The 26,573-nt window shown below is 45.5% G+C and overlaps 1 protein-coding gene and 1 long non-coding RNA gene across 5 annotated transcripts in view; one reads left to right on the forward strand and one right to left on the reverse strand.

The window, feature by feature from the left end:
* The window catches only part of LOC310696116, a 158,831-nt gene that overhangs the window by 128,381 nt on the left and 3,877 nt on the right, over positions 1-26,573 (reverse strand). The gene's annotated exons all lie outside the window — the stretch shown is intronic.
* ZBTB16 (zinc finger and BTB domain containing 16) overlaps positions 1-26,573 on the forward strand; it is a 192,911-nt gene that overhangs the window by 99,618 nt on the left and 66,720 nt on the right. For all 4 annotated transcript variants that reach the window (XM_083481018.1, XM_083481019.1, XM_083481017.1 and 1 more), the window contains exon 4: positions 17,787-17,873. In XM_083481018.1, the coding sequence (XP_083337144.1) occupies positions 17,787-17,873 (87 nt within the window). The remainder of the gene's footprint in view (positions 1-17,786; positions 17,874-26,573) is intronic.

Genomic DNA, 26,573 nt, shown 5'->3' on the forward strand with positions numbered 1-26,573 from the left:
GCAGACCCACACCATGTTGACACAGTCCAGCAAACAAACCACCCCAGATGACTCAGGCAAGCAATCCAAGCCACTAATCCCACATTGTGGGAGACCATATAAAACCCAGAATCACCAGCTGGTCTGACCCAGGGAAGATTTACTTTCCAGTTCAAAAATAACCCCAGTGTGCTTCCCACTGGGACATCGGTTGGTTACTGGGAGAAGAGGATGCTGGGCTAGATATCACCAGCCAGAACTTCAGCATGATGGGATCATGTTCAAAATACCTTTCCAGAAAGTGTGTTCAGGAGGCTAAATGCTGATTCTCCAGCTTTCTTTCTTTTCAGTAGATCGGAATCAGTTGGGTTAATCAGTTGGCCTTATGAGAAGCTGCTTCCAGATTGTTGCTCAACACAACATGCAGCAACAATTGGGGATGAAGAAGCTTGGACTGGGATGTTATACTTTCCAGTCTGGATGCAAGCGAAACCATTTAAGTCATACCAGTCCATTGAAGACAGCATCGCATCTTGAGGTGGCTTCATGGACTGGCTCTCCTAAATATTTTTGTGACATCCCTGGGTTACTAATCCTCTGGGCACAAGCTGGGAACTGGCAACTCTTCCACTTCTCCTTTCTTTATATATACAGAAGGGATGTGGGTCGCTGCTCATGTGATTGGCAGGAAAGCCAACATCTGCTTATGGTTGACAGCCCACGCACTGTGAATGGAGCCAATCAGCTTGAACAAGGAAGAAGGGCCTGGGAGCCCTTAAGCAATCCCATGTGTTCCATTGATATATCTGTCGATTGTCACTTCCCTCCAGGGTGGAGCCCTTGTACTGATCAGTTGCTCTAGAACAGGGATGTCCAACAGGTCGGTCGCGTTCGGCTAGTCAATCCCCAGCAGGTTCCTTTGCGGTGGCATAATAGCATCCCTCCCCACCCCCTTGGCCCGTCCTCCATTTTTGCATGATCGCTGAAATGACAGATGGAGTTTTTGCTACGAGGTAGATTGTTTCTTTAGCAACCCGTTGATGAGTGACTTTCCCCCCTTACTCAATTCAGAAATTTCCCTTTCCCTAAAATATTGTTGTTCCCTAAAAAAATAAAATCTCAGCTACTTAGATCTGAACACCCCCCCCCCCGCCCCATGGGACATTCCTCCCTTTAAAAAAAGCTCAACAACTTTGACCTGATCACTACGAGTTTTTTATATGTGAGTAGATATGACAGTCTATTGGGAGTCCCTGCTCTAGAAGGATGAATGCAGAAGGCCGGCCAATGGGGTAGGCCTTTGTTGGCACTCATAAAAGGTATCAGCAACAGGAATAGACACACTGAAGGGGTTTTGGCGAAGAGGCTTATGCTGCCATAGAAAGCATCACTAGCATTGAGATGTCTTGGTAGTACAGGTGAGAAATGGTCTTACTCTTATGCCTAAGAGGTGATAAGTGTTGTATCACTCCTACCCTGAAGTGAATGCTGCTTCAAGTTTATTCATCTTTTCACCTGTCCTCACAAGTGCTGTTGACTTAGCTGAACTTGGAGGAGATGGCATTCTTAGTGTCTCTTAGTGTGACTCCTGATCCTGGCAAAATCTGCAAGTCTGTTATCTGACCATTCTGAATGTCTTACCTTCTTACTGCTCCTTCCCGTCGTTCTCTCACTCTTCATCTCCTTCCTTCCTCCTCCTCCTCAAATGTCGCCGCAGTTAAGAACAGTTTAAAAAGCCACCCCAGAGGACAGGATCACACTTCAAAACGACCTTGACAGATTAGAGAACTGGGCCAAAACAAACAAGATGAACTTTAACAGGGAGAAATGTAAAGTATTGCACTTGGGCAAAAAAAATGAGAGGCACAAATACAAGATGGGTGACACCTGGCTTGAGAGCAGTACATGTGAAAAGGATCTAGGAGTCTTGGTTGACCACAACTTGACATGAGCCAACAGTGTGACGTGGCAGCTAAAAAAGCCAATGCAATTCTGGGCTGCCTCAATAGGAGTATAGCATCTAGATCAAGGGAAGTAATAGTGCCACTGTATTCTGCTCTGGTCAGACCTCACCTGGAGTACTGTGTCCAGTTCTGGGCATCACAGTTCAAGAAGGACACTGACAAACTGGAACGTGCCCAGAGGAGGGCAACCAAAATGGCCAAAGGCCTGGAAACGATGCCTTATGAGGAACGGCTAATGGAGCTGGGCATGTTTAGCCTGGAGAAGAGGAGGTTAAGGGGTGATATGATAGCCATGTTCAAATATATAAAAGGATGTCATATAGAGGAGGGAGAAAGGTTGTTTTCTGCTGCTCCAGAGAAGCGGACACAGAGCAATGGATCCAAACTTCAAGAAAGAAGATTCCACCTAAACATTAGGAAGAACTTCCTGACAGTAAGAGCTGTTCAACAGTGGTATTTGCTGCCAAAGAGTGTGGTGGAGTCTCCTTCTTTGGAGGTTTTTAAGCAGAGGCTTGACAACCATATGTCAGGAGTGCTCTGATGGTGTTTCCTGCTTGGCAGGGGGTTGGACTCGATGGCCCTTGTGGTCTATTCCAACTCTATGATTCTATGATTCTATGATTAACGGGTACAGAACAATGGGGGCCTTGCTAAATTATAGAATAGCTAGGTTTGGGAAAATATGAATCATTGTTTACCTGGCCTTGTAGTGGACAGTGGCGGGGGGGGGGGCAGATTCACAGAAGACATTCGTACACCTAAACAAAGGGGAGAGGAAAAAATGTCGAGATCATTTTAGTGTTTGAACAGATGCTCTTCGGTGATCTCCTTGAGAACAAGTAATTGTAAATTTGAAGTGAATTACTTAAAAGAAAAATTGGGGTGTTTGGGAAGTCGGAATCATCTTTTGGTTGGCCTCTGCTGAAAGAAGAATACTGTATGTCTCTTGTGCTATAGCAACTTATGCCTGTTGCTTCCCCATAAAATTAAACTAATGGTGGTTATAGACAGCAATTCTGCTTAGTGATCTTAACCTTCTCCCCCACCATTGCCTGAAACTTTAATCGCCGGTTGTGTATTCTCAACATTACCTGTTTTCAGTTCCTCCGTTACAACCCAGATCTTTCCAGTTTCTCAGGCAGCAATTTTGATGTCATTTTTAGTTGCCAGGTACACTTTAATAATACTCTGATAATAATACAGGAAAAGTGCACAGTTTAGTGCACTTGCTTCTTGCGTGGCCTAAAATGAAAGAGAAAAAGATGAAGGGAAACTCTGAATGCCACTCAGGAAGAAGTTTCCCCCCCCCCCTCCTGTTTCGTATGCAAAGCTTCTTGGTCGTCAGAGTGTTTAGGTGTCCAGCTCCTTGCCCCTTTCTGAAAATGCCAAGCACAGCACCATGTAATGTAACACCTCAATTATGGGGAGAAGAAAGTAGAAATCAAAGCTATGTAAACCGGCGAGAATCTTTACATCCAGCAGGCTGGGTGACGACAATTAAGGTTTTAGACACACCAAAGGCAATTGGACGAGTGTCATTTTTAACCAGTTAGAAGATTTTTACTACTTCCTAACATCAGAAGTGCCATGAACCAGGGAGCCCCAGTTCTTCTCCTCAATAAAGCCATTAAACTGAATGGGTATTGGGGAGTATTATGGGGTGTCTAAAAATAGCAAAGCGGTGCTTTCAGAACAGATGAGTGTGTTTGGAGGCTTTCCCCCCGCCTGCTATCCTTTAACCGGCTGCGTATTTTGTGACCCGCTGGATGTTTTGCAGAAGATATAGACAGATATTAAAGACTTGCTGCTGCTTTATTCTAAGGAGCTGGGGCAGACAGCTGGCAGCTGATCAATTGCCTCTGCATTTTTCAGCGCCAAAGCCCAGGGGAGGTAGAAGAGAATCTATTTTTTTCTTCTTCTTTAAACGAATGCAAAATAGGTAAGAGTTCAGAGAAGGATTTGTGGATGTCCAGGTGCTAACCTTTTTTTCCGGAAGATTTGCCAAATGGAATTCAGTGGTTTTATATTCAAGACCAGCAAATGCTTTCTGTTCTGCTCCCACCCACCCACGCACTCCTGACTGCCCCTTTTCTGGTCTGTTCAGCTGATTCCCCCAACGTTTGCAGGAGAGAGTGGACACACAGCCACTGCAAGAACAGGATGTCATTCTAGATGAGCTCTTGGCCTCATCCAGCAACACTCCTCTTATGTCCTTATGGTGTTGCTCTGTTTTGTGACTGATGTGGTTAGAGTGTTAGACTAGGACTTGGGAGAGCAGGGTTGGAATCCCCACTCAGCCATGAAGCTCACCGGGTGACCTTGGGCCAGTCACCATCTCATGACCTAACCTCCCTCAAAGGGAGGATGTGAGGATGAAATGGGGAGGAGGAGAACAACTATATACACCACCTCGAGATCCTTGCAAGATACAGGTGGTATATAAATGCAATCAAAAAAATAAAATATGGATCACCTTGCTGTTTGTTTGTTTTTATTATGAAGCATACATACACACATGCAATATTCAATCTCATCCCAGGAAGTCCCATGGACTCAAACCATAACTGATGGGTCATAGCTGTGCTATGCTTTGGACCAGGCTTTCTCAACCTTGGCCCTCCAGATGTTTTTGGCCTACAACTCCCACGATCCTTAGCTAGCAGGACCAGTGGTCAGGGATGATGGGAATTGTAGTCTCAAAACATCTGGAGGGCTGAGGTTGAGGAAGCCTGCTTTGGATAATTTGCAGGAACAGTTAGACACACTTAAAACCACTGAAGGTAATTTTAAAAAACCCTTAAGGATGTGAGTGCATAAACAGAAGAGTTCCTCTTCCTAAAATCTTTGAGGTGTGATCAGTTAGTGAGGATGCATAAGACGGGTTAAACCCACTTTTAACTAAAATATGCTTTTGGGGACCAATTTCTTAAACCCTTTACCATATTTTTGCATGGTGGTGGTGCTCCTGTTGCAACCCAGCTTGGATCAAGCCATAACCCACGAGTTGAAGACCAGTGGCATAGAGAGGTGCTCTCTGCAGGTGTCCAAGAGCTGTCCAAAAACTTGGAGACCCACCGAAGGCAAAACCTAACGTATATCTAAATGGGTAGAATGGGAGCATTATGCTTTACACCAAATATGTGGAGGGGGAAGGAGGGAGTCTCCTATACCAGAAAGTGATGGACCTCATCACAAGAAGGAGGCCTCTGACACCAGAGAGGAGTTTGACTGGACAGGAAAACACTCCGACTGACAACAGTGCCAAGAAGGATTTTATTTATGTATTGCCTTATACCATACAATCTCAAGGTGATTTGGCACCATAGTTCCGGGAAAAGATGCAAAAATAGATGCAATTAAATAGAGATTGGCTACAGAGGGTAGGGCCCTAGCCAATGGATTCACATTACAAGAAAGGAGATTCCAACTCAACATTAGGAAGAACTTTCTGTTTGACAGGGGAACTGACTACCTCTTAAGGTGGTGGACTCTCCTTCCTTGGAGGTGTTTAAAGAGAAGTTGGGTGGCCATCTATCATGGGTTATTTAGCTGTGATTCCTACTTTGGATTAGATGGCCCTTGGGTCCCTTCCAAATGTACAGTTCTGTGATTCTGTGACTCTGCCCCTTCTTCCCAGATGCCCTTTTCTGTTTTGCTTCCTTTCCCTCTCATGTCTACATTCCCCAGCACCACTCCTTATCCTATCAATTGTTATATACATAGACACACAGAGAGACAGACAGACAGACAGACAGACAGACAGACAGACAGACAGACTCTCTCTCTCTCTCTCACACACACACACCACCCTGCCCATCAAAGAACCTTCCACAAATTCTTTTCTAGCTTCCAAGGAGGTATGAAATTGATTCGATCCACTCTTGAGTCATGTTTATCATAATCATCTTGTGCCTCCCATTATGTTCTCACACTGCCCAATGTACAAATCTCTGCTTTACAAAGTATGTCCCTGCCTCCGCTGTTGCTGAATTACCTGGGCTTATGAATCTTGGCCTTGCACCATCCTACGCATAATTATACTGAGATGGATGGAGGTTCGTACTCTTCTAAATAAACAAGACTGACTTCCCAGGGTTCTTTGACCAGCCTCTTTGTGGACTGAGGTGCTACAGCAGAGACAATTTATGTGTTTGGCTTTGCACTCCGAATACCTGCTTTTCTACTTCCTCCTGCAGCCTGCTCTTTTCCTTCAATTCTCCCCACTTCCTATCTACTGCTTAAGAACAAAAGGAGAACATTGTTGGATCAGGCCAGTGGTCCATCTTGCCCAGCATCCTTTTCTCACAGTGGCCAAACAGATTCCCAATGGGAAGCCCAAATGAGCGCACCTACATTTTTGCTCCTCATGCTCCTCATGCTCCCCAGCAACTGGTATTTAGAAGCATACTGCTTCTGACAGTGGAGGTATCACATAGCCGCCATCTTGCTTCTTGGCCTCTGGCTACACCTCTCTTCCTTTTCGTATGGGCTATCTGCCTTCACCCTGACCATGTTCCTCCCACCCTGGAAGCAGCAAGGCTTCTCAGCTTCTACTTGTAGTGCATACAGATGGTGATTCTTAGATGAAAACTACCAGTGAAGGATAAAGAATTTGCATACCATCCCAGCTCACTTGTTCCCACTATAAGTTAACCATGAGCAAGGGCTCTAGGATCAAACCCAAATCTGGAAACCCAGCCAAGTGCACAAGCATCAGGGTCCTTTTCTGACACTGAACACCGAATCTCTTCATTATGTGATCACAAACCCAAACAAACCAAAAACTAATGACTACACAAGCAAAATAACATACAAAGTATATTAGATCAGGAAAATATGAAACATGTCTAAAGTGAGCTATGCAGCATGTTGCCTTAAAATATGGGGATGAAAAGTAAGTTAAGAAATTAAGAAATTAATAAGAAATACCCAGATTATAAATTGCAGCAGCCATCGGACAGGATAGCATTTATCAGGGAAGATTGCCTTTCGTGTTTTTGCAGCCAGAAAGAGAAATGTAGCCCCATTCTCTGTTAATAATCTGTTTGAGTCTGCCAAAAGGTGGGTAAGATCCCATTTGGAAGCCCTACCTGGAAATTTTTGAGAGAACAGGAGCCACCAATCGGGTCATCTTTGTTGAAATTATAGTGAAGAACCACATGAGCAAAATATTCTTCAACCTGCTCTTCACAAGGACAGAGTAATTCGCCATGAGGGATAGCCTCAAATTGGCCATCCAGTACAGTGGTGGGCAAGCAGTTTGGACTAGCTTTATTGGAAATCAAGCAGTATTTGGGCACAGAAGGAAACAGAAGTAGCCACCATAAGCCCTTGTGATTGGCAGGCAGCATGATGTCACCAGATTGGCCAGGCCTGTTGACAATACAAGGAGCCAATCCTTCTGGGGCTGGATTAAATGTCCTGCAAACCTGGACTTGGCCATGGTTTCCAGACTAACCCAAGAGTCTCCAGCCAGGTGAAATGCAAGTGGTCCTGATGCCCAACAGACCAACAAAGTCCTGCTTGGTGCCTCAAGGTTTCATCTACCTGTTGAGCATCAAGAGTTAGACGAGTAGAACTGTTAAACTTTCTCCTATAGCTTTTAATAGATAGCAAGTCTTTGGGACATTGAGACAGGCTTTTGCTCACTGTTGAGTTTGGAAACATTTCCCCCCAGAATTCGGAGTTATTTGCCAGCCTCTGGTTTTATGCCTCGGTTCTCCATCCATGCCCATTGCTGTCACCTTTTTCAGCCAAATGAGTGCTGGGTCAGCTGCAAATATTCCTGGATTGTGACTGTACGGCAAAGAGGGGAATTGGTTTTGGAAGAGCAGGGAGCTTGCCTTGGGCTTTTGCAAAAGGGGTATGTATTGCAGGTGCCAACTTTCTTCCAGTCACCCATGCTGGAAGGACACAGGTCAAGGGCCTGGGGTGAGGGAGAGGGTAGAGCATAGCTAGGACTTGCTGTCATTCCAGAGGACCTCGGTGACTCTGCAGAATCCTGCCTGAATGGAAAAAGCCGCCTGTTTTTGCCAGCTGAATTGAGCAAGTATCTTTATTAAGCAGAGGGCCCATAAATCTGCTTGTACAAACACCAGCGGAAGACCGGCCGAGGAGCTGGTGCCAAGGGGATGAGGCATGTTCTCAAACACACAGCTGACTCTTGGCAGCACACGGGGTCCCATCTCTCCAGGGTCAATCATCGGAAGATATCTTTATACTGTAGGCAAGTCGAAACAACTTGCTAAAAATACCACCTTTTATCTTTTCTCCCTTCTCCCCTCCCCCACAAAAAAAATCCCACCTAAAACATTGTTTATTGGGGGGGGGGGGACAAACCTGTTTACATTAAAGCTGCTAGCTTCAACAAGAGGCTTTAAAAGAAAAGGGAAAAAAGCCTGTAAATAACCATCCCTTGATGTATTGCTTTTGAATGTTCCATCCCCGATGTTCCGTGCTTTTAATAAATATCTCTCCTTGTTTTTCTGAAACCCTGGTGTAATAAGCACTGATGCTGGCTGACATTTTCCTGGTGACTCACATAGTAAAATTAACATTGAACTATTTGCATATTCAATGGCTCTGTTCTCTGCCTTGGCTTTAACACTCTTTCTCTCCCCCCCCCACTTCCCCCCGCCCTCCAAACAAGTCCTTTTATGCATGCGTAGACTGCAAGATTTCTGGCTTGGTATCACTTTTTGTTTTGCTGATTTGATTTAGAGAAAGGGGGGGGAGAAACCTCCCTGCCTGGCGTACACATCTACTTGAGCAAAAGAAAGAACACCCAGTTCTAGCCTTTGAAAATTGGCAGGCTGCGTACTGTTCCCTGACTGATAAGAGGTACTGTAAATAAAACTGTACGGCGTAGCCTGTCGTAAGATGCCCTGTGTCTGCACTTATTGTTCTGACAGCTTTTGCGGGTCGGCTGTTTTGGTACACTCTGTACTCCCCTTATATAACCAAGCATGCGTATCTCATCAGAACATTCAAGATGTTTATTTTAAAATCTCCAGGATTCTTCCCCCCTGTTAAAAAAAACAACCTCCCCAATAGATATGGGCAATGCTCCACTTGTTATTCGTTGCTCACAAATATTTCTTCCATTTCTTCTCCCTGTTTACTTACGGAAGTATTTTGCTTTGTTCATTGCTTCTTAAAAGCTATATAGTCCATCCCCTTTCACCATGGGTTAAATTTCATCACCAGAGCCCTGGACCACAATGTTCCTATGGGGGTGGGGATGTCTTTGCATAGGAAATGGCTCCATGCACCTCAACCTTTCTGGCCAAGTATCACTGGGGTAGAAAAACAGGGGTTGCTACCCCAGATATGTTGCCTAGTCAGAACCTGTCCATGAAAAGAAGGCACCCACTTATTCTCCCCAGGAAATGCTGTTGGGTGCTCTTTTTGGGCTAATGTGTGAGTCTGTGACACTGCCAGAAACTAGGTACTGTACATTGGTCCATCTACCCAATATCACATGACTTGCCAACATGGCTTCCATGAGTACCACTGTGCCCACCAGCCCCTCCCCTGGGGGCCTGTGAATGGTCTCAGTGAACATCCCTCCAAAAACCCATAATGCATGGGTTCAATGTCTCCTACATTGAACATGCTTCCTTAAGCATGACAACATTTCATTGGATGCCAGGGTCAGAAACCCTCCTTCCCCTCCATCCCAAACAGAGGAAAGGTACAGGTTATGAATGAGTGTGGCGGTGGCTGAGGCAGCTGCTTTTTTTCCCATAAATGAGAAGGTATGCCCAGACTTTTTTGAGATGGCTCTTTTCTGGTTTTTAGTTGCGGCAGGCATTTTGTTTTATACCACACGGGTATAGCAGTAATTTTGTGCTATATGGTGGCAGCCATTTTGTGACCAGTGGCCATGATATTTTCTCAAAATTCCAAATATGCCCACTGACCCCAAAAGGCTAGTGACCCTGCAGTGTCATCTCTGCCAATGACGTAGCGTGGGTTGCCAGCACTTTAGGGCCATGTGGAGAGGGTAGGTGGGACAGAGGGAAGCAGACGGAGTACACATGCGCGTTCAACTGCCTAACAGTGTCTTCGTCGCCCAGGAGATTGCAGCCACAGAGATAAGAAAAGAAGTGTCATTCCGTTGTCTGGAGAGGTCACTTCATGGTTCATATGGAGAAGCCATTTTCAATGGAGCCCAGCAACGGAAGCACGCGGCTGTATTGAGGCAGCATCAAGTGTTGAAATTTTGCGTTCCTGAGCATTTTGCACCCAGGGCAACCACCCTTGTGGCCCTCCTCATGCTACGCCACTGATCTATAGCATCAGCAGCTTCCCAGGGCAATTAATAATGTATCAAATCTTGCCACATCCTAATACAAATAATAAAGCCAATTATACATTCCAAATTATATAATTTAAAGAGACTTCCTTCCCCCTGACCAGCCAGAACATGAGAAGTCTCTTTAAATTTGGCAAGATTTGATGTGTTATTAATTGGAGTGTCATTAATAAAAAAATATTTATTTATTTTTTTAAAAAAGCAGCTTCCCAGGGCAGGAAATGTGTTCTAACTCACCCTGAGCAATGGGCCCTGAATTGGACTACCTTTAGTTTCAGTGCCAGGGCTGAGCTCTGGAACAAGCAAAGGAGCAGTGGCGTAGCGTGGGTTGTCAGCACCCGTGGCAAGGCAAGTAATTTGCGCCCCCTAACCCGTGGATTTGCGCCCCCTAACCCTAACGGCCAGATGTTGCGCCCGGTGCGGCCGGCCCCCCCTGCACCCCCCACGCTACGCCACTGAAAGGAGGAAAGGGCCTCTGAGGATACAAAGAGTGCAACACACACACACACACACACACACACACACACACACACAAGTTACCGCAACCCGTCCAATTCCACCTGGCATTTGTCTGCTCACTGGATGCTATTGTAGATGGTTCTTCCGCCTGAATGAGCTGAACTGGCCATTACCGTGTGGGGTTCCCTCCTCTAGGTTAGCATTGTTTGCAAATGTTCTGCTTGTGTTTTCCCTAATGGAAGCACCCCGTTTTCTCCAGATGGAACCAGACTTGTTTTGCCAGCCATTTCCTCCGCCTCTTCCCCCTGTCCCTGCTTTCCTTCTGCTGTAACGCAGCCAATGAGAAAAGCATGCCTCGTGCGAAAGTGAATCATCGCGAACATTAAGATCCTGCACCTGAGTTTCAAATGCAGCTCACTCTTGTTTTCCAAAGAAGGGACATAAAAAACACGGGCAGATGAGCAGCTGCTTTGGGTGCCACCTGGGGCTTGAACATTCCCAGGCATCTGATTGCCCAGGTGTCTAAAAACCTGGGTGTTCTTGCACATGACTAGCAGCGATCAATCTGATGGGGCTTCACAAGAATCTGAAATGTCTCTTCAGAATTGTGTCTCCCCCTTCCTAATATTTTAGAGGAATATATACCTGCTGAATGCAGTTAGACTTCAATCCTGTATGTATTTCCTAGGAATCGGTTTTGTTATACGCACTGGGACTTCCGAGGAAATATACTTTTCACTGCTGTCTTGTGTCTGTTTTGTACAAAATATCAAGTTTGAAGCAGGTATCCCCAGTGCATTTCTGAGCCTTATTTGCTAGGGCTTAGCCCCCAAACCATTATTTGATGCCAGGCTCACCCACCATTGCACAGTCCTGTAAGCATCTTCCCTTGAAACTGTTGACTGGTTTGTCATGACATGTCATCATTTGAAAGCTCAGGCAGTACTTACAGGGTTGTATCCAATGTGTGTGAGTCATTTAATGGTATTCTGCTGTACATGTGCCAGCAGAACATTGTTGTATCAGAGGATGCACAAGCAGATTGCACCCTGAGTTTCTCCTGGCACATCTATTGACTTGGATTCCTCTGCTGTGCTACATCGAAACTAGCCTGTCTGCTAACACAAGAGCCCTCGCACTAGCTGACAGACAATATTGGATACAGCCCATGCTACCTATATGAATAAAAAGGTCTGCCTTGACCTTTAGGGATGAGGATCCTCATTTCTCCAATGCAGCACCCTTAGCACTCTGCTAACCAGACCTGCTCTGACATCACAGCAGCTAAGCCAATGGCAGTCACAGGCCTACAGGGAGAATGAAGTACCCCCGAAAAAGAAAGACAGAACAACTCTGATTATCTGCAGAACTTATTGCTCTGCAACTGAAAATGAGGAGAGTGGTTTGCCAGTAGAGGATGAAATTTTGGAACTTAGGAGGCAACTGCCTAGTCCACCATGGGTTCCCAGAGTTTTCAGGTGGCCAGATAGCCATTGGGTAGACAAAGGGTTAGGAGGTCATGGGACCACAGAGATTTTTGGAGAATGGGCAGGAGCTGAATCCCGAGCCGCAATTCTTCTTGGGAGCTGTGTGCATTGTCATAATTCATGCTCAGAACATCTTTCACTTTGCACTAATTGCATCTTGCTTCGTGGGGTTTAGGGATCAAATTAAACACTCTTAACGGGCATGTTTTTCCTCCAGTTCTGGGGCAATGGAGTTGGTATTTTGGAAAGCCTCTGACTCCCTATTCTCTTATGAACACCCCCCCCCCTTAAAAACCAGCCTAGGAAATGTTTTGAGATCTGACTGCTGTGAGCAAGAATAAATCTGATTTGCTCACCCCAGAGCCTTCAAGGTACCAGCCGGCACTGTACTGGCCTTTTAGGTCAATGATTCTGGAACAAAACATTCCCCGAACAGCCTCTGGCACGAAGGGCTGTAATAGTTCTCAAATAGAACTGACCTTTCTAATTATGTTGGTAATAAAGCTGTGTTTATTATTTAAGCAGGGCTTGGTGGTGAAAGGGACGGAGGGGGTGGTGGAGAGAGGAGAGAGAGAGAGAGAGAGAGAGAGAGAGAGAGAGGCTATTTGGCATCTCGGCCGTCTTTCCACTACACCTCTCTTTCTAACTAGGCCTGGCAGCTTTGGGTGTATTTCAGATGAGCCCATCCTCGTTGCCCTCCAGTGTACGGCTTTTTGTGAAACTGTCTCCCATGACTTGAAAGGCTGTACATTTATATACACATATAAAACTGAAACAAAATGAAATGTACAGGCGAGCGAAGGAAAAGCAGGCGCGTGGACTGTCTTTTCTAATATATGAGCAGGCATGTGATGTCATTGTCCGGCCTCTTCTCCTTCCCACCCCCTCCGTACCTCCTTTCTTTTTTAGGGACTGGCCATTTGGTTTAGGCACACTTGAGTTGTTTTGAATGCAAACTTGACATCGCCCCGCAAGCAGCCGCGAACGGCGTATGCACAGTAAACAGGCAGACTGTCTTATTGATTAACAGATGAGACCTCTATTATCGATCAAAGCTTGGCGAGAAAATTTATCACTTTTAATTTCACTGCTGCCAAATATTTCTGCCTGTGAGCCAGCCGTTACCGAGACAATTTAAAGGCAGAGGAATTCTTTTTCTAATGGGGAATGGGGGGCGCTTTTGCTGCTTGTTTCTGTGCTTTCTTTGGGTGCATGATTCAGTGGGGTGAGGAGGGGTGCTGGCAAGATGCTCTTGCGGAAGGGGGAGTATTTTGGGAGAGTGATGCTGGGCTGGAAAAAGAGGAGTGTTGTGACACCTCCAAGACCAGGGTGTGAGCCAAGGCTAGGGAAGGGGGAAGAATCCAATCCAGTTCTCATTTCAACGTGAGCCTACTTCATTCTCTTTACCAAAAGAGAACAAGAACCATAACCGTAATGCAACTATCCTTCCAAATTGGCACCTTCTCCAAATTTTGCAGTGCTATTCTCCAGCCAAAAACCATATACTAAAGCCTACATAGAAGTTCATTTAGTAGTCAAATTAACACAAAAATGCATTCTATCAGGGGAAATTGCTTCGTAAAAGTGTGCCTGTTAGGCAATACTGCGTACAATGGCCTCGGCCCAGTATACCTGAAGGAGCGTCTCCACCCCTATTGTTCAGCCCGGACACTGAAGTCCAGTCCAAGGGCTTTATGGCGGTTCCCTTACTGCAAGAAGTGAAGTTACAGAGAACCAGGCAGAGGGCTTTCTCGGCAGTGGCACCTTCCCTGTGGAACACCCTCCCCTCAGATGTCAAGGACATAACTATCTGACTTTTAGAAGACATCTAAAAGGCAACCCAGTCAGATGGGTGGCATATGAATAATAAATTGTTATTATTAATAATATGCTTGTTTGTATATGATTTATTATTATTATTACTACTACTACTACTACTATTACTACTACTACTCCAGTTGTATCTCTGGTTATGAACTTAATTTGTTCCGGAGTTCCGTTCTTAACCTGAAACCGCTCTTAACCTGAGGTACCGCTTAAGCTAATGGGGCCTCCCGCTGCCACTGCGCCACCGCTGCACAATTTCTGTTCTTATCCTGAGGTAAAGTTCTTCACCCGAGGTACTACTTCCGGATTAGTGGAGTCTGTAACCCAAAGTGTTTGTAACCCAAGGTACCACTGTACTACAAAAAATGTGTGCACTAGGAGAAAGCCACTCTAAAATACTGATGGACTTTTAAACTACATATTTGAGAACTTGAGATTGAAAAAAATGAGAAACTAAGAGAAAGTGTGATTGACATTGTCCATCCCAGCTACGGCATAAGATTTTGTGACCTACCAGAGATCTACATAGTGTCTGCTGCGGCCCACAAAAGATTCTACACTGATAAAGCCATTAAGATTCTGGGGAGGGATGTTGTTTTTTAAAAACAAAAACAAAAAAACAAAACAAAGACCAGTTTGCAACTCTCGCCTCCAAATCCTCTCCTCTCCTTTCCTTCCTTTCAAGGTTACTTTTATCATCGCCGAATCCCGTGCTTTAGCTTCTTGGAACAGATGAATCAAACTTCCGAATCTAACAATTACGTTCACAGCTTTGGCCTAACAGCATATGCTTAGAAGACTGTGCCTGTGTCTGTATAGTGGGGTCTATTTTTATCTTCAAGTTTCTTATCTGCTGTTTAGACATCCTGTGCACACTTGTTTCCCTCATTATAACTGGAGCTGTGACCCAACAGACGCCGTGCGTGTTGGTAGCAATTTTCTAAGAAATACCACAAATACCACACCTCACTGATAGTTGTGGAAATATCTGTGAGTCTCAGCACACGCTCTTGCTGTTGCCACTTTCCTTATCTGATAGCGTTGTCGTCTTTCCCTTTATGGCATGCCTGACAATGGGGGGGGGATTTGCTGGGGGGGGGAGGCAGTTATATGGGATTGCTAACCTCTTCGAGAAGGCATTGGTGTATAATGATTTTTAAGCAAACGCCTTTCTTGTTGGAAGAGCAACGTTTGTGGTTTGTTTCATTTTTTTACACACACACACACACACACACATCCTTAAAACGTGATTAATATTACAGCCCGCAGCTATCCATGTTCATACTCACCCCGGAATCAGAATTGTCTTTCTGGGTCACCCCAAAAGCCTGTCTGCTTTGGAAGATTGTCATTGCCAGCTCCTTGCCAGGAAGAAGAAGAAGAAGAATTTTTATTTGTATCAGCCACTAGCCATAGCAATAAAATAAAATAAAATGTACAGTGGTACCTTGGTTCTCAAACTTAATCTGTTGCGGAAGCCTGTTCCAAAACCAAAGCATTCCAAAACCAAGGCGTGCTTTCCCACAGAAAGTAATGCAAAATGAATTAATCTGTTCCAGACTTTTAAAAACAACCCCTAAAACAGCAATTAAACATGAATTTTACTATCTAACAAGAGTATTGATCTATAACATGAAAGCAATAATCAATGTACTGTACTATAAAATAAATAAGACAGTATTGTAGATTATAAAAATGAAAATTTATTTTTTTTCCTTCCCTGCACTGACGATAGTCATTGTTTGAGTGGGGGGCTTTTATCCATTTCCACAGTCACACAATCAATCAATCAATCAATCAATCAATCAGTAAGTAGCTGAACTGGGTTCCACACAATCACAAAAACAAATTAACCGAAAAAGCCTCAAAAACAAAAACACAAAATAAATAGCAAAAACAAAAGCGCCAAACTTAATCCGTTCCAGAAGTCCGTTTGACTTCCAAAATGTTCAAAATCCAAGGCGCAGCTTCTGATTGGTGCAGGTGCCGCAGAAACAATAGCCGACAGCTGCATCGGACGTTCGGCTTCCAAAATTTGTTTGAAAACCGGAACACTTACTTCCGGGTTTTCAGAGTTTGAGAATCAAAGCGTTTGAGAACCAATGTGTTTGAGAACCAATGTACTGAAGACAGAGGTAAAAACTTAACTTTAGAAAATACATTTTTTTTGGGGGGGGGTTACATCAATAATCAATAACAGATCTTGTTCTAATTTCCCCCGCTAAAAACCTTGCAGTATTTGCTGTCACTTCATCATCTTGATCTGCTAAAAGAAAGGATGCAGTAGCAATGGTTGAGTGACCCGGCGTGGACAATAATAGAGGGGTAATAACCTAATTCCTCCAATTTTATAAAGAGTGCAAGCCAGAAGCACGTGAGCCACTGACTCAATACTGCCATCTCCACAGGGCAGCCTGCAGGCAGGGCATAAAAGCAGCAACTTCCCCCGTTGATTATCCCCCACACCCTTTTTTCAAAGATACACTGCACCCCTAAGTGGAGGATACATTTATCTACCAAATGCACATGCCCAAACCCACATAAGTGGCCCTGGCTAGCCCTCTGCATCTTCATCTCTTTCTGTTGCTCTACGCATTTGATTTCTGTCTGCTTCCATCAGCCACCAGGACTCCCATCCTGACTTCCATATTTACCCAGAGTGCTCTGTATATCTGCTGCCATGTTTGTAGGAGAGCTTTGTGTCAGAGGCCCTATGCAAAGCTAAACTGGGGCAGAGGCCCTCCGGCAGGGTACACAGCCCCTCTCTCATTTCTGAATTATATACTTCCACATGTTGATTCTGAATCCCTTCCCAATCCTTGGGGATCATGTAGTGATCTATGTTCCTTCCACATCGATGGCAGCGCTTGGACGGGCGGTAATATCGACATCTACTGCCAATATGCCATGGCTTCCCAAGTCCCTCGAGTTCAAGTGAACTTTTTCTTCTCCTTGTTTGGGTTTTCAAAAGGCATGCCCTCGCTTTGACTGTGTATACAGTAGCCCCGCAATTGCAAAGACTTCACAGTGATAGTCAACTTTAGATTCTGAAGCATTTGACGCTCTCCGAATTTCAGAGATTCCTTATGTCTGTGGTTCTGATTTTACTGTGTCCACACAGTAAACCATTGGCCCATGAACTTCATTCAGGTGGTCTGTAGAATGTCACCCTTAAATATTAATAATTATGTTAAATTGTACTTTATTTAATTCTAAATTGAATTTTTATTGCTTCTTTAATTCTCGTATTGTGTGTGTGTGTGTGTGTTTGTATTACAGTCTTAATGTTATGGAACTACTCTTGTGCTCTTGTGCAACCCCTGTTCCTTGCAACTCCTCCCTGTGAGTTGCATCTGAAAAAGCACCCTGATATGATTTATTTGGAGTGCAGATATTGCATTTCCATGGGGTTGAGCCCAGAGTTAGTCACACTCATGGAGCAGACCCTTTGAAATTAATGGGCATGGAAAACTTAGGTCCATTAACTGAATAGGTCTACTCCAAGCAAAAGCTAGCTAGTTAGTTAGACTCATTCCCCAAGTTTCGATTTTTTATTTTCCTTTATCTCTAAGAAACCCCACACCCATTTTGGGGTCTCTGTTCAAAGAGGTGTCTTTCATTCATTTTCACTGCTACTAACTGGATGAGTTTTTTGACAGGTATATTTTTAAGATTTATCCACGAATCTTGGTAAACATGTATTTTACAACGTTCTCTCCTTCTCTCTCTCTCTCTCTCTCTCTCTCTTTATAGCGGGTGCCAAAGCCTTTGTCTGTGACCACTGCGGAGCTCAGTTCTCAAAAGAAGATGCTCTGGAGACCCACAGGCAGACCCACACTGGTAGGTGTTCAGTTTGGGGGTTTCATTTGTTTTCCCCCCCCCAAATCTCCCGATTTTGCAAAACAGTGGTTTGCTTGCAGAATGGCATTGTTAATCCAGAATTCCTGGAAAGATCATACATGAAATATCAAAGCGTGGGGTGGGGGGGTTGCACATTCAAGCCCCTCACCCAATGCACTGGGAAGGTCTGCAGGTACTTCTACTTGCCTTCGCTTGAGGGTGAATAGAACCCTTCAGGCAACTAGGAACTGCAATAAAGCTGGCAGGAGGCTGATGGAAACTGTAGTCCAATTCATTTGAAGCACATCAGGTTGGGAGAGGGTGATGCAGGGCACTGCAATAAAAATGGGAGGATGATCATCAATACATTTGCTGACTGAAGGCTGATGTGCCTCTGTTCGCCACAAGCTGGTGGAAGGCAAAAACTTATCATAAACAGTTTGCTCAACAACCTGTTGCTCAACACAGATTGCTCAATTTCTAGTTTCAGTATTGATCAATGTATTGTTTAATTGGGCTCACCTGTGCTGCGATGTGTGAGATCAACAACTTTCCCACTGGAAGACTTTCCAGAGAGTTGCTTCATAGCACAGAACTTGTCCTTGTGAATGGTCTTATCCATATGTACCCAAGTACCCTCCCTATGCTAAGCAAAGCGTGCTTTGAACAGTGAATCATGGAGCTCCCATTGTGAATCGGTGGCGTGGTGGTGGAGATAATGCATTCCTGAGAGCACTCCTGCCTTAGGTACCCTGATCATCTACAGCAGGGATGAAGGATCTGGTGAACTCCTGATGTTACTGGCCTCCAACTCCCATCAGCCCCAGCCAGCACAGCCAATAGTCCAGAGACCATATGGGAGGGTCTTTACCTTAGCTCTGTGGGAATTTATGCTTGAGCTAATAACTTTCTTTCCAAGCATGCCAGGTTTAAGAAAATAGGCATGGTAAGAGAATTAGTTATGGTGAAACTGGCTGCATTCACACGGCAATTTATAACGTTTTCATGACTTTTCCCTAACAGTATTACATTTGAGCTTTCACACAACATAAAAGCCAATTCTGGAACTGTAATGGAAGTTTAGTGCTCATTTCTGTCTTATTTGCTCCCGGGGGGGGGGGGGTCCATTTGCAAATAATATGAAAATGAGTGCTAAACTTGCACTGTACGTCACTCTCATTCCACTCATAGTTCCAGAAGTGGCTTTTATGCCATGTGAAATGGAAATGAACAGTTAGGGAAAGTTCATGCAAATGGAATGCACTGCCATGTGAATGGTGCCCAGTAGAGATTTTCTCTGCCGCTGAATGGAGGAACAGTCTTGAACTGGTGGCAAGGGGAATTGGAGGGGTATTGGCACCTGGGGCAAAATGCCCCACTGCCACCTCCACAAAGGGAAGGGGGGCAAACGCCATAAGGGCTTCTCCTTTCTGGATCCCAACTGGTGGTGGAGCTTTGCACCGTCTTCTCCCCTCAGGAAAAACCAGTGCAAAGCTCTGCCACACCACCAGGTATGGGGGAGATCTCCTCCCCACCTGATGGCAAAGCTCGGCAGCAGAACGGGGGTGCTGACCCTTGGGGGTGCCCTCTGAGACATCCGCTTCACCCCAACTCATGATGAGGGGCATCTCTGGTTGCTAGGAAGGGGCTCTCTCAGAAGTTGCACCTGCCCTTTCAGCACCTTGCTCTGCCCCATAGTTTTATCTCAGTGTTTTTTGTTTCTATTCCATTTTTTTGCAGAGGGTAGGAGGCAAAAGCTTCGCTCTTTATCATGGCATATTTTGTACTGTGACTGCCTCCTTTCACTGAGTAGTTTGCTTGAACTTACTGGCTCGGGGGTCCCAGGGGAGGCTCCATTCACACTTCGAGCATGACTCTGCGCACTCCTGCGACTGAAGCGGGAGGCAGCTCCCTCCCTCCCGGACTATATTAGGGCGAGCAAATCTTTTTAGTACCGATAAACCAATAAATGCCAATGAGGATGGAATGTATGAATCCGCAAGCTGAAATTTAACGCCCTGGATGCTATCTTGGCTCCCAAATATACAACAGCTGACTGTGTGCACCAGGATTAGGAAGAGCCGGCATTAGACTGTACATGCATCATAGAGCGCAACCGATGCTTGCCGTGCCATTCGATCTTGCAACTTCATTGGCAAAGTAGCAGTTAATAAATTTCAGAATGATTGTCCTCCTCCTCCTCCTCCTAAGACTAGCCAGCTGGTTGATGTTGGCAGCAGATAAAGTTGTTTGTTACTAATGGAATTCACAGCAGAGGCATTTTCGGGAGAACCGGGGAGGAAGGGCTCCTACCTGGAATCTACTCCAGAGCTAAGGGATCAAGCAGCAAATATGTGTGGTTGTGTTACTTTCTCTTTCACAAAACCCCTGGTGCAGTGAGAATCCTGTTTTATGTGTTGATAGGCATTGACTGTAATAGAAATAGGAACAGGTGCTCTTTCCATTTGACCTACATAGTTTGTGCAACGTGATGGCCTTGGAGACTCTTGGCGTATCTTCTTAACTGCAGAGTCACACCTGGTTTAACAGCCATCCCCTCCTTCCAGGTGAACCTGGGAATTGTAGGTCTGTGAGTGGGGCTAGGGATCTGCAACAGACAGTTCTCAATACCCTCATTCCGTTCCCAGGATTTCTTGAGGAGCCTCTGTAACTTTGCCGTGCAGTTCTGCCATGTGGAGAGTTGGGGCCACCATTTTGGGCAGCAAACCAAAGCCGTTAAACATGTGCAGCCTAAAAGTCAGAGGTCGCGCACCTGCTGTACACACATGAGCATCTTAAGTTCGGGTCCTGGCATCTCCAGTTAAAAGGATCAGATGACGGGCAATTGGAAGGACCTCTGCCTCAGACTCCAGAGAGAGAGGAGATGCTGCCAGTCAGAATAGACAGCCTTAGACCAGGTGGATAGATCTGACCTAGTATGGGACAGCTTTCTGTATCCACATTCAAGGCCTCATAATGAAGACCCACGATGGAAGGAATTTGGGCACAGAGTGAATCGACTATGTGTACTTTTATAGTGGCATCACAGTGCCACTCCTAGCCAACTAGCAGGAGCCTTTGGGTCAACTCAGTGCCACATTGCCACTGTGAGGTGGGAGCTAGCTGTGGGGAAGTGACTTTGTGGTGCCCTGGGCACATCAGAAAGATAGCATGAAGCTTGGGCAACCTCTTGCCAGGGGCTTGGGAGACTTGTACTGACCACCAGTGGGATAAAGAATGTATGCAGTGCAGTTTTGGGATCTAGGAAGTATGGCGGTGGTAGCCTTCTCTGATCACCTGGACTACCCAGGTGCACTATTGCAACACTCTTAAGTGTCTGCTTAATCTATCGGCCACACAGAACCCAAAAGCAAATGAACTTCTCTCTGAGTTTTCACAACTGAAACCAACACCAACAGATGTTTGGGGATGCTGCCAGGATTTGAACCTGGCACCTTCTACGTGCAAAGCTGGTGCTCTCCCAATGAGATCCTGCCCTTCCTTTTGGTGGAGTTCTTCTGGCAAAATGGGGTGGCTCCTAGTGGGATGTCCATGACCAGCTCCTAAGTTGGAGATGAATTAGCTCACAAGGGAGATGTTACCCCAGCAAAAGTCCAGAGGAGACTGGGAGACTTATATAGCCACTGCCAGCCCTTCCTCTTCCCAATTCTCTGCTAGAACATTGCTTGCATCTGGGTCATGTCACCTTCTCTCCACAAGAGAGTGGTCTGGTGGCCAAATGGTTATTCCTTTGGTGGCTCTGGGCTTCCCATCAATTCTGCTGCCACCTTTGATCCTGAGGCTGGGGGAGGGGGGGATGAAGCAGGGGAATCAGGACTCTGGGAGGGGTTGAAAGGATTATTGTTGTTGTTTAGTCGTTTAGTCGTGTCCAACTCTTTGTGACCCCATGGACCAGAGCACGCCAGGCACCCCTGTCCAACCATCTCGTCCTCTGTCGTCCCCTTCTCCTTGTGCCCTCAATCTTTCCCAACATCGGGGTCTTTTCCAGGGAGTCTTCTCTTCTCATGAGGTGGCCAAAGTATTGGAGCCTCAGCTTCATGATCTGTCCTTCCAGTGAGCACTCAGGGCTGATTTCCTTAAGAATGGAGAGGTTTGATCTTCTTGCAGTCCATGGGACTCTCAAGAGTCTCCTCCAGCACCATAATTCAAAAGCATCAATTCTTCGGCGAACAGCCTTCTTTATGGTCCAGCTCTCACTTCCATACATCACTACTGGGAAAACCATGGCTTTAACTATACGGACCTTGAAAGGATTATTAGGAGGCCCAGATGAAGCGTCTCTAAGATGGGGCTCTTCAGGCAGCCTTTGAACTATTGTGGGTTCTTCCAGTTCTCCATCCTCTTTCTCCAAAGAGGTCCCTCCTGAACCTGGCAGGATTCTGGCATGGGTCTTCTGCACCTCTTCTGGAGATGGCAGGGTAGGGGGTGGTAGAAGAACCCATCTGCCAATGCCATGCTGTTTCCCCCCTGTGAGGGGAGCCTTGTGTTTTTCAAGGCAGCTTTCAGTGATGGCTAATGTTGCATCTGCCCCCTTCAAATAAAGGACAAGAGAGTTCCTAATGGTCAGGTTTCAATATGACCTTGGATGGGAGGGGTGGAGCACTCCTGGGACAGATTAAGTATGTTTTGATTTAAAACTTTGGGACAAGAATGTCGGTGGCTGCCAGCAAAAGCGGCTGCCCTGTCAGAGCTCAGAGGGTGACATGATCATGCAGAATCGAGGAACAAAAATAGGCAGCTCGAGGTCAGCGCGACCCAAGTGGAGCAGGTTTAGCATCGCCTCCTCGAGCTGTAAACAAGTGTGTCTCAGTTGCATGTCAGTAACTGGCTTTATGGCCAAAAAGTGCCTCCCTCTTGCCAAGAAATTGATAGCTTCCTCTTGTTGAGCAGGGCTGGAAATAGCACTGGTAGGAGGATCAAACTCTGAACTTGTTAGCGTTTTCTGAAGTGAAAGCTCCCTGCGCCTGGAAGAAAAACACTCCAAGGCTTATAATTCCCCTAGTCCACTGTTGAAGTAGCTAGAATGACACCTTCAAACCAGCAAAGTTATGGTGGTGTTTTGGGGGCTGGAGTCCACCTTCCTGTCCCTTAGATTATTTGAACTTGGGCGCCAGGCAATTGCAATGAAGATAATAGCATGCAAATGAGACTTCCTGGATCAAGCCAAAGCCCTCTACTCAGTGAATGAAGTGCCTCTGGCCCTCCAGATGCCATTAGACTCCCAGCACCCTTGAGCATGCTGGCTGGGACTGGTGTGAGTAGAAGCCAGCTCCCCACCCCTGAGCTAAGTCAACCTGTTTATGGAGAGCAGGCCAAAGACTGGAGAAGGAGATGTGCATTAGCTTGTAGGGCCACCGTAGAGGAAGACCTCCAAAGGTATACGGGGCCTAAGTCATTTAGAGCATGATAGGTCATCATCAGTGCCTTGACTAGCAGGGTTATTTTATCTTCTTAGCTAGCCATAGGCACTACAGGCCATTAAAACCACCTGGGCTTCCAGTGACAAAAAAATGGTCCCAAGAGTACCCCCTCCGAAGCGACACAGATACTCCTTCAAGGGAATGCAACTCCCAACTAGATCCTCCAGATCCTGGATTCAGGAATGGGCCAATGACATCACTTCTGTCTGGTCTGGATTCAGCTTCACTTTATTGTTGATGAATCGGTTTCTTTACAACCTATAAGAGCCAGTGCAACACAACAAGCTGACCTAGTGAAGACCTCTAGCAAAGAAACCCTCTATGTGACAGTTTGGTTTCTGTTCACCGTGCGGAAAAATTGCTCTCTCTCCCCTCGCAGTTCCCAACCTCCCTGTCCCCTCTCCTCAACAATTACATATATTCAAAAGAGATCAAGACGTTTGTAAGCTGCTAGAAGACACTTTGGGCTCCATTGGTTTTTCTGCGGCTGTTCACATCCTTTGGCCTCTGCATTCACAGGAAAAAATGTTTGGGCACCCTGCTACGCCTGGGGGAAAGGTGTAAAAAAAAAAAAAAGGAATATATATTTTTCGAATTAAAAAGGAATGAATTCAGTCAGCACCAGCATGGTTGCAGTGTTCAGGTTACATGGAAAATGTAGCAGCAACTGGTTGTGTCCCCTTTTTATTTCAAAAAAATGTAATAGCTGTTGACTTTTTTAAATATCAGAGGTGATTTGTATAGGATTTCCCAGGCTGGGCCAAAGTATTTCACATGCGCAAAAGACCGAGAGCAGAATGCTGTGTAACGTCAGCCCCACATGGGAAGCGTCTGTCCCGAGCTTGTGTTTGTACAGTCAATACCCGGGCATGGATTTACTCCTGACCTAGTTTTGCACTCTGCTACTACAGGGGCATGCTGGATGCCTAATATAGAGCTGATTCTCTTAGCATGTGGCGTCTCTGCCATGACAGGGTCTGATTTGCGACGCGAGCTATGCTCCTTCATGTAGTATGGGAACATTCCTCCTAGGTTTTGCCTGCTTCATGGACCAGCGCAACTTTTGAAGCCCAAAACCTTCTGTATGGACTGTGCAAACCTGGCACAGCCAAGCAAAGAGAGCAAACATCACGTGGGGACTTAAATTGAGCACGGTGTCAAATTATCATAACTTGGCCATCATAAAACATGCCTCATTTCTGTCTTAAGGCAAAAACACGAGCAGGGTCTATTCAGATCCAATGCAAAGAAGCTGCAATTATTTTATGGATGTATTTGAGGGTGAGGGAAATAGCTTATGCTATAAAAGTTGCAGATGTGTGTATTTTGGCATAGCGCCATTATACTCACCTTTCTTTCTGCTCCCACGGAACATGACACACCCTTGCTTACATGATCTGAATGTCTTACATTAAGGCATCTCCAACAAGGTGTGGGCCACAATCTCTTCTCTTTGCGTATCATCCTGGAGGTGTAATAACATGGGCTAATCTGTGCCTTCCATAGTGAGGATTCTGCCGTAGTCAGAGCCAGGGAGGCTGGGCTGTACAGTCCTCAGTTCTGCTTTCTGGAATGAAACTCTTAAAAATTATCAGCTAAACTGCTTCCCTTTGGGGCAAGGGACATTTCTGGTGAAAACTGGCATGCAACGAGGTTTCTCTCGCTTTCTCTAGCCAACTAAGTTCTCCTCAGACTCTTGGGGTCTTCTCCAAGTAACCTCCACTCTGAGGAGACCTATTGAAATGAATGGACCTAAGTTAGCCATACCCATTCATTTCAATGGGTTAGCTCTGAGCATGATGGGATGCTAGATGCAAGATACAGCATTACGTTTTTGGCTCCATGAGCCCATTTCCCACTGACGCAAAGATTGTTTGTCATAGGTTTTGTTTGCTTAATTTAAATATAAGCTGTTAATTTCTTTTTTAAAAAAAAAAAAAGCAACAACAACTTGGTAGCTCAACTTGGCATTTTCACTGTGCATTTCCTAGCATTGAATTTCACCTGCTGCCTTCCTTCCCTGCCATGGCCATTGCTCCTATACTCCATTGAAAAATTATGTGGCATTCTCTGTTTCTGATTTTCATTGTCTGCCAGTCCCACAGTTATTCCATTCTTCACTCCACAACACACACACAAACACACACACACTGTCTCCTCTTCCCAGATCATTAGTAAACATGTTAGAACATCCTTGCTCCCAGCAGAAAACGTCTTTGCTTCTTCTCTTGCAGCTTAGTCTTTAAACTGCCCTTCCTTTGGTCAAAGACATTCGGCTTCACCCTCTGTGTCCCCCCCCCCCCCCGCAAACCTCCCAACTTCACTGGCAAAACCACCCACTAGCACCCAAATGGCAGAGAGGAGTTAATAAAACCAATGTGTAACTGAAACATGAAAAGCTATAAATTGTCTCGCGCTTCCCCTCTCCCCCTTCTCTAGGATGTTGGTAGCATTTTGATTTAATAGTTGGACAAACACAAGGGTCTATTTTATTCAGCGTTTACAGGCCTCGGGGCTGTTATTCTTCCAAATTTAATAGCATTGAAATTGCAGGGTTTGTGATAATTTGCCCATCACTTTCTGCGCTTCCATTGATGTTTATTGTCAGCGGGATGAAATCTCGATCCGATTCACTTAGATAACATGTCTGTTAAACATTTAGATAATTGTGCCATCATTAAGTTGTCACATTATTTTAGAGATTCAAAACAGTATCGTGGTAAGTGGAGGTACATGGAGAGGGAAGGGCGGGGGGGGGGAGTCTTGCAGGAGCACAGCCGTCTCGGGGAGTGAAAGGAGTCAGTCGTGTCACTGGATTCCAGCTCGGCTTATTATCACGGCAACAAGCCAGTTTGCAGCAGATAGATATATAGATATATAGACGATATGTTTGCTTCAGGCACTTTCTTGGGAAGTGTTAAAAAGTACTCCGTCTCCTGCCTAGCACAAAGAACCAGAGAATTCATTCACTTTACACGGCATCAAATGGATTTTCGAATCGGGAAAAACCTGCTCACCTTCCCTCGAAAGCTCGCTCACAACTCCACGTTTCAGGAAGCTGACTTCTACGGAGTCAGAGAAGCTTCCCATCTAGTTCAGTATTGTCTGCACAGACTGGCAGCAGCTCTCCGGGGTTTCAGGGTGCAGCCTTCCCCAGCCCTACTTGCAGAAACCAAGGATGGAACCTGAGGCCTTCTGTGTTCAAAGTGTGTGCTCTGCCACTGAACTCTGGCCTCTGTCCATGGTGGATCCCAGGTTG

This window comes from Podarcis liolepis (assembly GCF_965112155.1).
Source record: "Podarcis liolepis genome assembly, chromosome: 16".
Lineage (NCBI taxonomy): Eukaryota > Metazoa > Chordata > Lepidosauria > Squamata > Lacertidae > Podarcis > Podarcis liolepis.